Source organism: Phyllostomus hastatus, unplaced genomic scaffold, assembly GCF_019186645.2.
Source record: "Phyllostomus hastatus isolate PE091 unplaced genomic scaffold, TTU_PhHast_1.1 phas_scaffold_46, whole genome shotgun sequence".
NCBI lineage: Eukaryota > Metazoa > Chordata > Mammalia > Chiroptera > Phyllostomidae > Phyllostomus > Phyllostomus hastatus.
In genome coordinates this window covers 31938885-31954393 of record NW_025334032.1, presented here as the reverse complement: position 1 = coordinate 31954393, position 15509 = coordinate 31938885, and the positions used below count along the sequence as shown (strand labels likewise).

At 42.2% G+C, this 15509-nt stretch overlaps 1 protein-coding gene across 2 annotated transcripts in view; it reads left to right on the top strand.

Annotated features, from left to right (window-relative positions):
- Positions 1 to 15509, top strand: part of DLC1 (DLC1 Rho GTPase activating protein) — a 340054-nt gene that overhangs the window by 168279 nt on the left and 156266 nt on the right. Inside the window, exon 1 of one of the 2 annotated variants that reach the window (XM_045821283.1) lies at positions 15089 to 15440. The exons of the other annotated variant lie outside the window; for it this stretch is intronic. Coding sequence (XP_045677239.1) covers positions 15302 to 15440 — 139 coding nt within the window. The 5' untranslated portion in view covers positions 15089 to 15301. Of the gene's footprint in view, positions 1 to 15088; positions 15441 to 15509 lie in introns of those variants that run through there. 2 annotated transcript variants of the gene reach the window in all.

Sequence of the window (15509 nt, the reverse complement as noted above, 5' to 3'; positions counted from 1 at the left end):
ACCTTATCTCCCATCCTCCTCTAACACGTACTTTCCTCGGAAGGCATGGCGGCAGCCTCACTTTTCTCCTGAATTTGCTTCTGTATGACTTGACCTTTGTTCCTCCATGTTTCCCTTCCAGAAACTGACTCCCTCATCCCCCAAAGTCTCCTTTGGGTCCCCGCTTCACTGTGAAGCCTTCTGTGATCTCCTGCTCGTGGGAACTTGACCCTTTCTGGAATGATACATCCACAGCATGTACAGCGTGTACCGGTCATTTTCAACTTCATTGTATGCGGGTTGTCATTGTCCCTTGAGGGTCTCATCTGTCTCAGCCTTGACTCCCGCTGGTCTTCCAAGCATCTTTTTAAAAGTCACTTGGCACAGCGCTGTGCACCTGAAAAGGTTTATTTAATCAATACTTTATTTTTAAAGAAGTTTTATATTTACAGAAAAACTGAGTAGGAAGTACATTTCAAACTATATGACATTTGTTTATAAGCAAAATGATGGTCCTAGTAGAAAGATCGGGGTTGCCAAGGGTTGGGGGAAGGGAGTCGCGAATCGATGGGGCACAGAGGGGTTTTAGGGCAGGGAGGCTCTTCTCTGTGGCACTGTGGTAGTGCAGCATGTAGCCTTTTCAGCTTGGGGTTTGTTTGTGTTTTTTTCACTTAGCAATATGTATTTAAAGTTCCTCCATGTCTTTTTATGACTCGATAGTTCCTTTCTTTTCAGCAGTGAATAATATTCAATTGTACGGAAATGCCACAATTAAGGGAACTTATTTCATATGCTTTTAATGTAAAAACTTTTTTAAAACATTAATCATCACAGATATTACAATGAACCTTTATCTTTTCTTCTTTAGCCGTTGATTTTGATTACTTCACTTCTCTCCTTTGGAATTTCTTCAAGCTTCCAAAGGAAAAATACTACTGCCAAATACATTATCGGTAGCTATCCTCTACTGTGTACCTACCGAGAAGAGAGCCAGATGCTTCCTCTACATTATCTTTAATTCCCACTAAGCTACTGAGAACATGAATCTCTCTTGCCCCAAAACTGATGCTGCTTCTACCTCTTCGTGCCTAACACCACCATTTCTCCCACCTCTAAGTGTTCTAGTAAAAATATGATCAAAAGTATAAAACTATACATGGACACAGACAATAGAATGATGATGATGGGGAGCCAGGGGGTGAGGGGGTATAAAGGGGCTAAATGGCAATGGGAAATACAATAAAAACATTGAAATATATAAAAAATAGTAATGATTCATATAATTTATATATCTATATCATAGGTGGCAAACACAAGGCCCACGGCCCAAATCCAGCCCTCCACCTGTTTTATCTGGCCTGGCACCTTGTTTCTACCCAGCGGCAGGGCCGAGCTCCCTACCCCTAATTAAGGAGTGGTTACGTTTACACAGTCCTAAAATCACATTTGGTCCTTTGAAGGCAACTGCAAGGCTGATGTGGCCCCCAGTGAAAATGAGCTTGACACCCCTGGTCTATATATTTCTGTTCTTATGCCTTTGTTCCTGAAGTTTACTCTCCCCAAAATACTCCCCTGTTATTTTTTTTCTCCAAATCACATTCTTTCTTCAAGGACTCACTGGAGTGTCACTTTTTGCACAAAGCCTGCTGAAATTGCTCTACTTCCCCTTTAAATCAGACAGGTTTCATTGCTCATCACATCTTCTTCCCTGAAAGGAGCAGCCCATGTGCTCTGTGACCCCTTATCCTAACAGATGGCCAGAGCCAGTTACACTGACTTGACTGAAGGCTAGAGAATACATTGGCTGATCAGTGACCAGGTTTCTCTCCCTCTCTCTCTCTCTCTCTCTCTCTCTCTCTCTCTCCCCCCCCCCAAATTATGAGCAAGGAAAACTCAGTTCAAACTGCAGCAGGTACATCAACTGGAAGTTCCCGTAGACTGAGGTGAAGGAATAGTAGAAACCATTCTGCAAAAAGGAGCAGGACAATGGAGCAGATGGGCCAAGACAGAGGCATTAGAGACAATGCAGACCAGAGAGGGAGGTGGAGGAAGTGTGTGCTCCCATCCCAGGTGACTGCCTAGGTGTCAGCCCCAGCTCCCAGGAGGCCTCCCTCCCTCCCGCACGTGTAGAACACCTCTGTATCCTCCTCGAACCTCGGGCTTTTCGTAGGTCCTAATATGAATGAGCTCCTTGCACTCCAATGACTGGGCATACTTCTCCAAATGCCTATTTAATATACAATTAGAATCAGCAATAGTTGATTATTTAATTTCACTTGATATCTTCAGTCATTCTGGGTTTCTGTCCAGTCCCCCAAATTTAGCATAAGCAACCTCAGTGATGAAACAGGACCTACCTTGATTTCCTATTTGATTTGTTCTACTCCATAAGACCTGGCAAGAACTAAATACATAGTGAATATTCAATGACACGATGGTTTGTCACGGTTACACTGACTTTTTAGGCTACAGAGCTGTATTGCTATTTCCTAATTACCTCGCAGCCCACAGAGCACACGCCCAGCACTTCCAGCCACACTCTCTACAGGTGTGCCGTCATCTCTTGTGTTTATGAGATCCATGGGTTTTCTTTTTCCCCTTGACCAAATAAATTGTCTCCTCTTTAAAATCACTGAAATTCATCCTGAACCTGTCATTCTACTCGTTCCCTCAAATACAATTAGTGAGATATCAAATAATAATAGTTATCACTGGAAAACCAAATGGGGAGAATATAAACAGACAGGGGTGAGACACTAGATGCATTTTTTAAAATAAACTATCTTTAAGAGAAAAAAATTAGAATTCTACTAGACTTACTTGTATCCTATGACTTAGTATTTTTTTTATTTAAAAAAAAATCACACGAGTAAACATGGGGGCATTTTCATGATGTTTTTCCTCTAAGATCCCCAATGGCTGCATTCCAGCTGCAGCGATAAAGATAGTAGGTTTCATCCATGAAAAACACAGATCAGCCAGGTAAGCCAAAGGGGAACGTGAGCTTTTGGTATTTTAGAACTTTGATATAGCAGGAAACTGGATTATTTATTATATCATGAAAGCACTCATTGCCTTTTAATATTTTTGAGCACCAAATTTGGGGGACTTTAAAAAAACAAGTCATGTAGCTCTAACATGTGACCCAGCTCCGAGATGGGACTCATTGTCCTGCAGCTACTCAGGAGCCCTCTCCCAGATGATCCCCGACTCCAGAACATAAACTGAGCAGTGACCCTGTCCTCCTCATGTGCAGGGGGCACCCTGGCCTTTCTGTGACATGGACATGGGGACTGTGACAAACACACATGAGGAATGTTCCGAACGGAGAACGGAGACACTCCAGCACACACGCAAACACCTTCAGGCGTTCCGAAGGCACTCCCATCTGGAATGTAAGCCAGCCTTTAAAAAGCAACTGTGGACTACGGTTATCAAGACGTTTTCCTAAAGGAAACAAAATATAACATTTCAGCAAAGGGCGTTCGGTTAGATTACAGATAGAAGTTGGGAGGAAACCATAGTTGCGTTTTGTTTTTTCCTGGTAGAACCTGAGTGAGCCAAGTTAACAGCACTGATGCGTAGAAAGAATTCCACATCTGGAAAATCTTCGCTCCATCTGTGGTAGGTTTCCAGCCTCTCGCTTGCTCTCTCCCTACCATTTCCCATGACTTCAGCCTACCTCCCTTTTGTTTTCTTTAGTGAGATTTTTTAACCCTTAGGGGTTTGGGGGTTTTGCTTTGTTGTTACAAGGAAGAAGAGCAAGGGAAGGCTTTACAGTGTTTTTGAGATTCTCTAGCTTTACTTGTATTTCTCTAAGTGTGTACACAAGTGATATAAACAATAAAATATAAACATCTGAGCAAATCCATGGAATTATATTTTTAAAATACCTTAGGTAAACACAGTAATTTTAATAGTTTCACGTATGTGTCATTAGCCAACCCAATCATTATCCAATCAACTAAAAAACAACATTTTAAAGCAGCAAAAATAATTTCATGTGTAGACGTGACAGGACGAGAAAAAGAGTGGAGGCCAGGCAATGCGAACTTGAACATCCCACCACTCACTTTCAATAAGATGTTTATTTGGACCAGGTTCTTGTTTAATATTTGAATTTCTCTACACCCTCTGTCCTCATATCCCAGGGGTAAACTTCGTGCTGGAATAGCCCATCCAGTATTCTCAGCCACCCCCGTAACAGGAATCCCGATCTCGGTGAGACGGGGGTGTTTGGGAAACCAGAGTCACCCACTGTCCGGGGTGACTTTGGACAGACGGATGGCAGCAGGATGGAATGCCTTAGGGAAAAGGCATTTTTAGTTTAATTTGCAACTCTGTAGTTCTAAAAAGAGCCCAAGTGACAGTGAAAAATTGCTGCCATACATTGCTGCAAACAGACATAAATGTTAATGATTCTTTAGTGAGGCCACAATCTTTAGCTCTCCCTCAGTGGAATGTATTATCCGTCCGCCAAGTTCATCTAAGTCCAGCCACATGTCAGCCCATCCAATTCTCGTCTTTAACCTTCCTCTCTCACTCCCTCTTTCCTCCACTGGCAAGTTAGGGGTCGGTAATAAAGGGGAAAGGAACTTGGAACAAGTGATGTTACTTTGTGTGCTCCCTTTTCTGCCTCCCCTGTGTAGTTGTCGCAGGATTCCCTTGTTCTAGACCTTGAGAGTGCTTCCAGCCTGCTGAGCAAGAAACATGGTATGAGCCATGTGGTAAGATACAGGAGACTCTAGACGTTTAGCTGAGAGAGGTCATGTGAGCTGAGTGGTATAGTGAGGATCTGGGGGGGAAGAAGGCCTTGAAAATCTGGGAAGGAAGTTCTGAGATATTTCTAGGCAACAAAACGATGTCGGCAAAGCTTGGACACTGGGAACGCACGAGGCCCGGTGATGTAATTGTATAGCATGGCCAGCTGGAGCACAGAGTTTGCGTTTGCAAGGAGAGAGGAGTGGGAAAATGGGAAGGTTCCGGCCTTGGAGAGGGATTACAATTTCTACTAGTAATAGTATCTTATTAAGTTAATCAGTGGTTATTATCCCAGCTGCAAAAATCTAGACATCTTTGGCTTTAACTTTTTATTTAGTAGTCATTGAAACAGAGACAGAAACAGGTTTATAATTTAAACATGCACTACAATACCAGAAACCCATTAGATAACTATTATCACTACTGATAAAGGATTTTTAATAAGTATATTCATAGGAGATTTAGTGACAAGGTTAGGAAAAGATCAAAACATTTTCATTTATGCTTTTATTTTTGGTGAGCCACTTTTAAAACCCAAGTTCTCCTTTATTATAATTCAACCGTTGGCCATAAAAATAAATAACAAGTGACACCATGAAGACCGAGAAGAGATAACAGGAATTTAGAGAACTAAAGATAATCGCTGCTTATAAACATTTCTAATTTTCTAACTTGAATTTAGCACAAATCATTCTCCTAAGAAATGCTATTTCTTAACATCAGCTACATAAGAACGTTTACCTTAGAATGAACATTTCATGATTATGACCAAATTTCCAGTTATATTTCCTGCAACCAGCCATCCTTTTGTTTGTTTGTTTTTAATGTTGCAGTTTTCAATGTTCTTGTGTCATCGATGATCTGAAGTCTTGTGCGGGGTGAGAACCACTCACTGCACATGCGACCTCAGAGACAAAAATAGTCCCGCTTTATTTAAAGGGTTTTTTTTTCAACTTCTAACAAGAGATATTAACAATACTATTGTGATTTACCACACAACTAAAAAATAGCAAGAAATATGCAAATACTAACAATTATTTAATTCAGAGGCTGACTAAAAACTTCACAGAACAGTGGTTTACCGTTTTCTCAGTTGAAGCACAGGAAACGAAAGTACCAGTCACTGAAATACTAGAGCAATCCTCCTCTGTGGGTAGTTCGCACACCTGCTTACAGCGGGGTTCCCTAAACTGTTCATGGTGTCCGATTTTCATCTCTCCTGGACACATAGCATTTTAAAATATTATGAAAACAGATTACTAGAAAAATAAAGTTGGGCAGGGGAGCGACACAAACCTGTTAAAATGGAAGCCAAAGTGTTTTATCATTAAATTCAACAGACGTACAATTACTCCATCAAACCACATATTCTAAGAATATTCTAAATGCTTCCTCTTTATTTCTGTGCTCAGCTATGACCGTCCAACTAGATCCCGGCCAGCCATTGGCCACAGGTTGAATTGCCTCAGAGACCAAGGAACTCAAGCTGAGTAACAGCGTGAGGGGACGCTCCAGTCAGAACTCCCAAGTCTGTCAGCTGATTTCTCAAAAGAAACCTTGCAGGCAAGAAGGGGCTGGAAAGAAGTATTCCAAGTCATGAAAGGCAAGGACCTACATTCAAGATTTCTCTATCCAGCAAAGCTTTCATTTAGAATGGAAGGGCAGATAAAGTGCTTCCCAGATAAGGTCAAATTAGAGGAGTCCGTCATCACCAAGCCCTTATTATATGAAATGTTAAAGGGACTTAATGTAAGAAAAAGAAGATCAAAAATATAAACAGTAAAATGACAACAAACTCACAACTATCAACAACTGAACCTAAAAAAAAAAAAAAAAACTAAGCAAACAGCTAGAACAGGGACAGAATCACAGAAATGGAGATCACATGGAGGGTTAACAGTAGGGAGAGGGAGGAGGTGAATGGGGGGAAAGGTACAGGGAATAAGAAGCATAGATGGTAGGTACAAAATGGACAGGGGGAGGTGAAGAACAGTATAGGGAATGGAGAAGCCAGGAACTTGTATGTACAGCCCATGGACATGAACTAAGGGGAGGGCATGCTGGTGGGAGGGGGAAGTGCAGGATGGAGGGGAATAAAGGGGAGAGAAAAATGAGGCAACCGCAATAGCGTAATCAATAAAATATATTTAAAAAAGAAAAAGAACTCTGAAGTCTCCAATTCAAGATTAGGGAAGCAGCACAAGCTCCAGCGTTCTTTGGCCCCTGCCGTGTTTCTTAAATCTATTAATGAGGGTGTTCCCACATTTTTAAAAAATGGAATTTGTCCCAAAGAAGCACTTGCTAAAAATCTTCACTGTCCTTCCCCTGTCAGCTTTTTGCCTCGACCTGCCCGACAGATGTCCCCTCTTGGGGGAAGTTTGCAGACTGTCACTTCCCCCGCCCCGTGTAAGTTTAATTTATGCAAACGAATGGTGATGTTCCATCTCCCACAATTTATTTTTTGTCAAGGCTTTTATTTTTAACTTTCTTCTCCTGACTTATCTTTCTTTATCTTTTCATATGCTAATCAGAAGAGTAAGTGGGGTTTTTGGCTTGTTTAAGATATTTGAAAAGAGATTTTTGGCTTACTTTTTATCAGGAAGAGGCTGGGAAAACTGTGTGTTCTTTTGCTGCTAATGTTAGAAAAATACCTATTTGCTTAAATAAGCATTTTAAAGGTCCCATTAGGTGCCCTGAAGACAAATAATATGTCTTCCCATATAGTATATCATAATATATTGATGCAATCTAATAATAACCTATCACTACTGAATTAAGCTGTTTTTATTATTTTGGTTAATAACATGTCAATACTAATAATATTACATGAATTTATATTATTAATTATTCTACAGAGAATGAATTTTTCATGATACCATTCAAATATTTTATTATTGATAACATCTGAAGTGCCCTCTAATAAATTTCTCTCATATAATCTGTTCCAACAACATAGCACTGAGCCCGTCATTTCCATACGTACGTATTCTAAACCAGTGGTCATTCTCTAAGCAGCAGTTTCCTGCCCCCTCTCTGTGAAGACACACATCTGATTTTCTTTTTTTTTAAGATTTTATTTATTTATTTTTAGAGAGGGAAGGGAGAAAGAGAGAGAGAGAGAGAAACATCAATATGCGGTTGTTGGGGGTCATGGCCTGCAACCCAGGCATGTACCCTGGCTGGGAATTGAACCTGCGACACTTGGGTTCGCAGCCCGTGCTCAATCCACTGAGCTACGCCAGCCAGGGCATACATCTGAGTTTCAAAGATTCAGAGTTCTGATGATTTGCTTGTCTCAGAGGATTTTCAGTAATACCCATATTTGAACCCTGAGCTCTATTTATGGATTTTATCGCTTCCATATTTTCTGTGATATGTTTACTCACAGACTCCATTTATCTTTTTTCAATTGAATGGTTAATGTGTGTGTGTAAGGTTATAGGGTAAGGGTTAAGTTTCATTTTTTTTCTACATGGTTATCCGGCATCATTTGTTGAAAAAGATCATCCTACCCAATTGACTTACTTTGGCAACTTGATCGAAAATCAGCCGAGCGGGTACTGTGGACCTATTTCTGGAATCTTCCCTCTGTCTGTTGGTCTGTGCGTCTAGCCCTCAGGCAGTGCGTTCCCGTCTTGATCACTGTGCGTGTGTCTTGAAATCGGGGAGTGTAAATCCTGTGACATTGCTTTTCTTTTTCAGTCTTTCTGGTTAATTTAGATCCTTTGTATTTCCATACAAATTTTAAAATCAACGTGTCAGTTTAAAAAAAAAAGGCCTACTTGAATTTCACCTGGTTGCATGTCAACTCTATAGATTAGTATGGGAAGAATTGACATCCTGACAATGCTGAGTCTGCAGCTGCATAAGCGGGGTATATCTGTTTACTTAGGATCTTAACTTCCCTTGGCAATGTTTTATGGCGTTCAATGTACAAGTTTTGTACACATATTGTTAATGCTAAGTATTTCGTATTTTTAATCATGTTGTAACTGGTACTTCCTTATTCTAATGATTAATTATTCATTGCAGTATATATAAATACAATTGACTTTTGTATGTTGACCTTGAAACCTGTAACCATGCTAAACTCAGTTTTTATTTCTACTTAATCTGACTAGAGATTAATCAATTTTATTGACCTGTGCATATAACCAGTTTCATGATTTCTGCTCTTTATTGCTTTCTTCCTTCTGCTGGAGGGTCCAGAGTAGTCATTATTCTAGGATAAATTTAGCCCCACTACTGAGGCTGAATGACTCCTCTGGGGTCCCACCCCATGCCCCATATTGCATGAAGGCCCTTCACGCTGGCTGGAGGGAGCAGGAACTAGCCCCGGCCCTGTGGCAGCTCCAGGAAGCAATCTGCCTGCTGACCTCCAAACTTCTTTCCCCGGCTTGAGCGACTTGCTTCTCACACCTGTGCAGATAGTAAGTATGTAAACATTTTGACTGATATGAACGTGTATAACACGTCAGTGAAAAGCTTGGGAGACCCCTCGGCAGATCCTCAGAGCTTACTCTCCGTACTGCTCCCTCTTCCTTGGCGCCTAACCTGCAAATTCCAGCTGCCTTAGTCTCCATCAGCTCTGCTCTCTGTCTCCTCAGGACTGCCAGGTTGTGTTTGGTTTTCCTCTCTCTGCTCTGCAGCCCAGAAACTACCCCAGAGCAGTGCGATTTCTATTTACCTTGGTTTCAGAGATCACAGTTCTGCATTACCTAGTGGGCAATTCCTGTAATACCTTGTTGTGTGTGTGTTGGGTGTGTGTATCAGGAAGATCCCTTCATGGACAAAAGCTGAGTTAACATGTAAAGCAGCTTTTTACAAAAACATGTGAGCCTATTGATACTGGTAATCTTTTGATTACCATATGATATTTATTAAAATATGGTAGAAAGGGTGTAATCAATAGGTTATATTAACATAGAAAAATAGTTGGGTTCCCATTTGGTCCGACTTTTAAACTATCCTTGACTGTATACGCTTCAGTCTCACCACTCAACCATTATCCGTAATTGCTTTTGACCATCACACCCACCTGCCTCTCTGGAGCAGAGTCAGCATCCATCCGGCCCATCCCCTCTTTAGCAAGCTGCTATAGCGGAGTGCCATCAACTGGGTGGCTTACAAACAACAGAAATGTATTCCTCACATTCTGGAGACTAGGAAACCCAAGGTCAAGGCACTGGCGGCAGATTCGGTGTCTCGTGAAGCCCCCTTCCTGGTGCAGACAGGGCCATCTTCTTCCTGTGTCCAAGCTTGGCAGACAGGGCAGATTAGCTCTCCGGGGTCTCCTTTATAAGGGGACTAATCCCATTTGTGAGAGCTCCACCCCCAGACCCTAATTACCTCCCGAAGGCCCCACCTTCTAATACCATCACACTGGGGATTCGATTTCAACAGACAAATTTGGGAGGACCACAAACAGTCAGCCTGTAGCAGTTGGCTTTCTCACAGGTGTCTTTTCTCAGCCTCAGTGCAGAATGTTGTTTCAGGAAGCAGAGAGAGTAATGAGAGTCAGCCGTGAAAAAGGAAATAAGGTACTGTTACATCAGTCAGGAAGCAAAGGAAGTCCTTCCTTCTCTTGTTCCTAATATTTACTTCTCATGCTCCTCCCCGGCCTCCCGGCACACATTCACTCGGCAGGACTGCTCTGCATCTACCTTGTTCTGAAGGACAGCGTGGTTGCGGCATATATCAGCAGTTGCAGAGACAGTGTGAGCTTCTTTCATGACTAACCCCTGTCCGGAAAACTTCCTGAGTGTCAAACCCCAACACATACAGTTATCATTATCTACAACATATCCATAGATTATTATGCTTCTGGGCTTTGTACATTAGATAAAAACATGAGTATTTTTTAAATATTTTGTTTTCAGAGAGAGTGGAAAGGAAGGAGAAAGAGAGGGGGAGAAATATCAGCCCTCAACCCAGGCATGTGTTCCGACTGGGAATTGAACCTGTGACCCTTTGGTTCACAGGCCAGTGCTCAATCTACAGAGCCACACCAGCCAGGGTAAAAAACGTAAATATTTAAAGAACTATATGCATGGATGTAGACATAGATTCTAAGGATTTCCTTTTGCCCTCTAAGGGAGATCTCATCTGCCCCCAGGTCGCAGATGAAAGATTTAAAGAAAATCATAATTGTGGCTTATTGGTCCATCAGGCATCTATAGATATCTAACAAACAGTATAGACAACCTTCACCTAAGCCCCCTGGTTAAGAACACTTAACAGAGTTTATCATAAAGGAGATTCTCAACCAAATTCAATGGAATAATTAGGGTTCCAGATGTAGAAACAGATAAAGAAGTAAAATTTCTACTTGTACCAGAGCAGTGTGCTAAAGATGGTCATATTAAATAAATATTTCAAAATCAAAATAGTCATCTGCAACACACACCCTACAGGCTAGGTGTTATTAATTGGAGTACACAGAAAATACACATTCCTCAGAGTTCCAGGGGCTTCATACTGTGAGTTCTCTTTGTCACGGCCTTCTGGATACCCGCACAATGGAGAATTCTGTTCTGGTGGACTTACCACCCCTTAGGCAGACTTGTTATGCCAGGGTAGGCACAGCCATTCACTAAGCCTGGTGTGCTGATGCAGGGCCGGATTGCTCATAGGGCTCAGCCAAATAGGGTTTTAATAATTTCCTTTCCGTGCTGAAGACCCAGATCCAAGCATGGCAGTGACTCAATAAACTCTCCATTTCCCATCATTGTTCCCATTATTTTGATAGAAACTCTCAGCCATTTGGGTAGTCCTGAATGTTCTAACTGCCCTAAAGAAGGCTTAAGTGAGTTGCATCAGCAAGTGGAGTGGCCCTAAGACCACTCTTATGCTACACAGACATGGACAGTAAGGTATCCCTAACACTAGATCAAAGCAAATGGGACCTCGAAACACTATGGCATTAACATTTTTGTTTGCAGTAAGGAGACAAAATTTATAACTTAGACAAAACTAGATAAAATTTAAAATGCACTGCCAAGTATTTTTCTTAGATGGAAAATATTAGGGACATACTGGAGCCAGAATCTCTAGCTGACTATACAAGAATCTCTGCTCTCCGGGGATCTGGAAGAGTTTGCAAAGCTCTCCCAGGTCAGAGAGCAGCCCTTCCAATGGCTAAAATGAGCTCTTTATCATCAAAAATAAGGAAGTGAGAAGCTGTCAAAGCATTATGTGGCTATTCTCATTTTGTCTTATAATTCCCAGTGGGATCTTGAGAGAAACCAGCAAACTTCTCATATTCCCCCTTTCCCCATCTGCCAAGCTGAGACAACACTAATTATCACAGGCTGCCCTCACCTCTCACAGTTTCAAAAGACTTGGATTATTTAAAATTTGCAGAAATACAACTTGAGAAATTATTCTATAAACAGTGGATTCTACAGAGCAATTTTTCTGTGTGGAATATTTCTAATGGCCAATAAATACAGAAAGCAAGCAAAAACGAGAATCATTTAAAATTGACTATGTATTAAAGTGGTTTTTATACCATCCCCATGATATGTGGCTGAAATTCATCCATGATGAGCTGAAATATTCTTGCAATGAAATTTGGACTTAATGAGTTTTCAAAAATGAGGGCCAAGTTGCTAGCCCTGTGTTGGACTCTGGTAAAATCATCAATTAAAGCCCTTTCTGCTGGATAATATTTAGCTGTGCTCCTCCTCTCCAGTAGTCTGCCAATACACATTACATTTATGTTGGTACATTTCCTTTAAAAAAAAAAACCATAAAACCTGTTAGATGCATTAGGTCTGTGGATCAACCTACCAGTGAAACCTGTTTTAAAATAAGTAGATTTTTCCAAAACCTGCTGAAATGAGTTACAAAGAATAATAAGTATTGTCCTGGAAAAGAAGGAGGGTCATTTTGTAACGCTTTGGAGACCAGACCTTGGTGCCTGTCATTAAAATGTATGTTGCCTACACCTTGGTTCTCTTGACTCATTGCCCTTTGAATTCCATAGCTGGGACCGCCTTCAAAACCCATCTGAGACCCAGGCTTCTTCCACATCATGGGTCCAATGGATGATCTTATTTGACTAAGATTAAGGAGCTTAGGCCCATAGCTTAGTATGAACTGAGCCTAGATTACACTAATAGTGGGTCATTTTCATCAATATCATTAATTTATGCCCAAAGACATTGAAGGCTTAATGAGCTCAAGGTACAGACAGCTCTGGTTGTGAATCCTGGATCTGCCATTTACCATGTGACCTTTCTCAAGTTTCTTCTTCCTAAACTTCAGCTTCCTAATCTCTGAAGAGGAGCTATAGCATCTATACTGGTTTATTCCTATGCACGGGTCTATAAACAGCGCTAGTAGAGTTTGTGGTATGTTGCAGGTACTCAGTAAATGTTATTTTCCCTTTCTTTCTCCTCTTTCCTTACATGTTTAGATATAGCAAAGCTTTGTGCCATTATAGTCAGTCATTATTCATGACTCACACAGCCAGCTATTGGTATTTCTGCTAGGGATGATTGCATATCCCTGACATTGTTGCAGGACTAGATTAGACATTTAGGTGAGGTTAGTGACTGGGAAGAGTTAGGAATCCAGGCTATGTTTTTTTCCCTCCCATGTATGCCTAGTAACACTTTGTACATGCTTCTATCATGGAACGTATTACATTATTTTGAAATTACTTGTGGTCAGTGTGGTTTCTCCGGTCCAAAGGCTGAGTTGCTATCTTCTTTATCCTCTGCGTCCCCGTGCCTGGCACAGCGTGTGGTTCAGTACTTGCATGATGTGTACTTCCTGCTGTTCTTCTGCAAAAGGGGGCCCACGTCCACCTGTTCTGTCCGGCGTGACCAGGAAATGCGCCAACCTGCTTCCAGGCACTCAGATTTCTTTAAAGGGGAAACACACACACACACACATTTCGTTTAAAATGGAACCTGGTGTTAGTGATCATTAATGGGAAATTTTCCCTGGGGATTAGCTGTCACAGGCACTGAGGTCTATATACCCCAGCAGTGGGTGCTCGTTGCCCACTGATCCATGCCCAGCCCAGCAGTAAGGCGAAGGAGTAGATGTCTACCAAGAACCACAGTCCCAGGGTTACTCCTGAGCTTTAACAATTTGGAAACAATACAATTTAGGACTCATGGTTTACTAACAAGCAGTAGTACCAGTATTACTTGTAACTTGCAAGCACCTTCTTACTATTTTAATTATCAGTCTTTGCATGATTAAGTTGTTGTCAAAGTTGATGGGAAAGAGGATGCATGCTATAGAAATTTGGAAACTCCAGAGATCAATGTGGGTTGAAACTACTTTTATGAATATAAATAATTATGATAATGATTAGAATGTGTTTGGTATCTGGCAATTTACCAAGTGATTTTACAGCATTATTTAATTTCCTAAAGGTTATGAACCAGTCCTTAGATATTTCATGCCAAAACTTGAAAGTTATAAGATGGGATTTAAGGAAGAGCAAAAAAAAAAAAAAAGGTTAAAAATGCATTAAAAAGCAGAAAATCAGCCAAATTCATTGGCAGAGAAATAGATTTATTTGGCATTTTAGAAACTTGACATATCTTGCAAAAGAAGCAGTTGGCTCATATTTTGACTTCGCAGTGTTGGCACTTTTTTATTGTTTGAGGGAGAATTTTGATGTGCAATTATAATGATGACGTCTGCTTACTTGGAACTGAAAGATTCACAGAACCGGGAGACATCTGAACCTTATTTAGAGGCAAACCCCAGAATTATTTGATTAAACCACTGACTGTGAGTAGAAGTCTAGTCAGAGAGGAAATATGAGGAGCTGATTAGTAGTTCGTTTCGAGCTCGGGTACCCATTTCCTAGAGAGACTCCATCCAGACTGGTCAGCAGGGTGCTCATGGCCGCCACACAGCTTCATTCCCACGCCCACGAGTGAAAGCTTGAACTCCCTGCCTCTTAAACATCCTACTCTAAAACCACGAGTTAACAAAACGCAAAGGAGGTAATCAAAGGCGAATATAAATGAGAATTAACCTTGAAAGTAGAAGAGCACCCTACCTGCCACCCTTCCTCAACCTCTACCACTTTTTTACCTTCCGCCCTGCCTTTCCTTCAAAGCGCAAGGTTACGTGGATTGCCAGGGAAGGAGAGATGTTATTGAATAGACGAACAGCCAAGCAGGGACCTAGTCGAGTGATTGGATTACACAGGAAGCTAGAATCATCTCGATAGCCACGAAAGCAGCTCCAGAGCTGCGCGAGTGTGTCGTTGGCTCATTTGTAAGCCTTTCCAGATGTGGCAGGCGCGCAAGCTTGCGCTTGGCGGCTGTCCAGGAGGCCGCCTGCAGTCGGCGCACTCCGGGCCGCAGTGCGAGTCGCAATGCCGGGCTCCTGACGGCGCAGGGCTCGCTGGCGGCTCGGCCCGGACCCTGTCCCCGTTCCGGTCCTCGTCCGTGTCCCCCGGCCCGGCGCGCACGCAGCCCCGCCGCCTGGCAGAGCCGCAGCCGGCAGCCGTGGCAGGACGTCTGTAACAGGAGGAGCCGAGCAGAATGGTCGTGGCGCCAGGGCTGCACTGAAGTCCTCTGCGGGGATGGGGGACCCTGAGGCCCACGTGATGGCGCGGCCCCAGCGAGCCCCTCTCCGGAGGTCCTTTAGCGACCACATCCGAGACTCCACGGCCAGGGCCCTAGACGTTATTTGGAAAAACACCAGAGACAGAAGGCTGGCAGGTGAGGGGCGAACGGGGAGCGGGGGATGGGAGCTATTAAAAGGAAAACAATTAAATACACAGACACAGT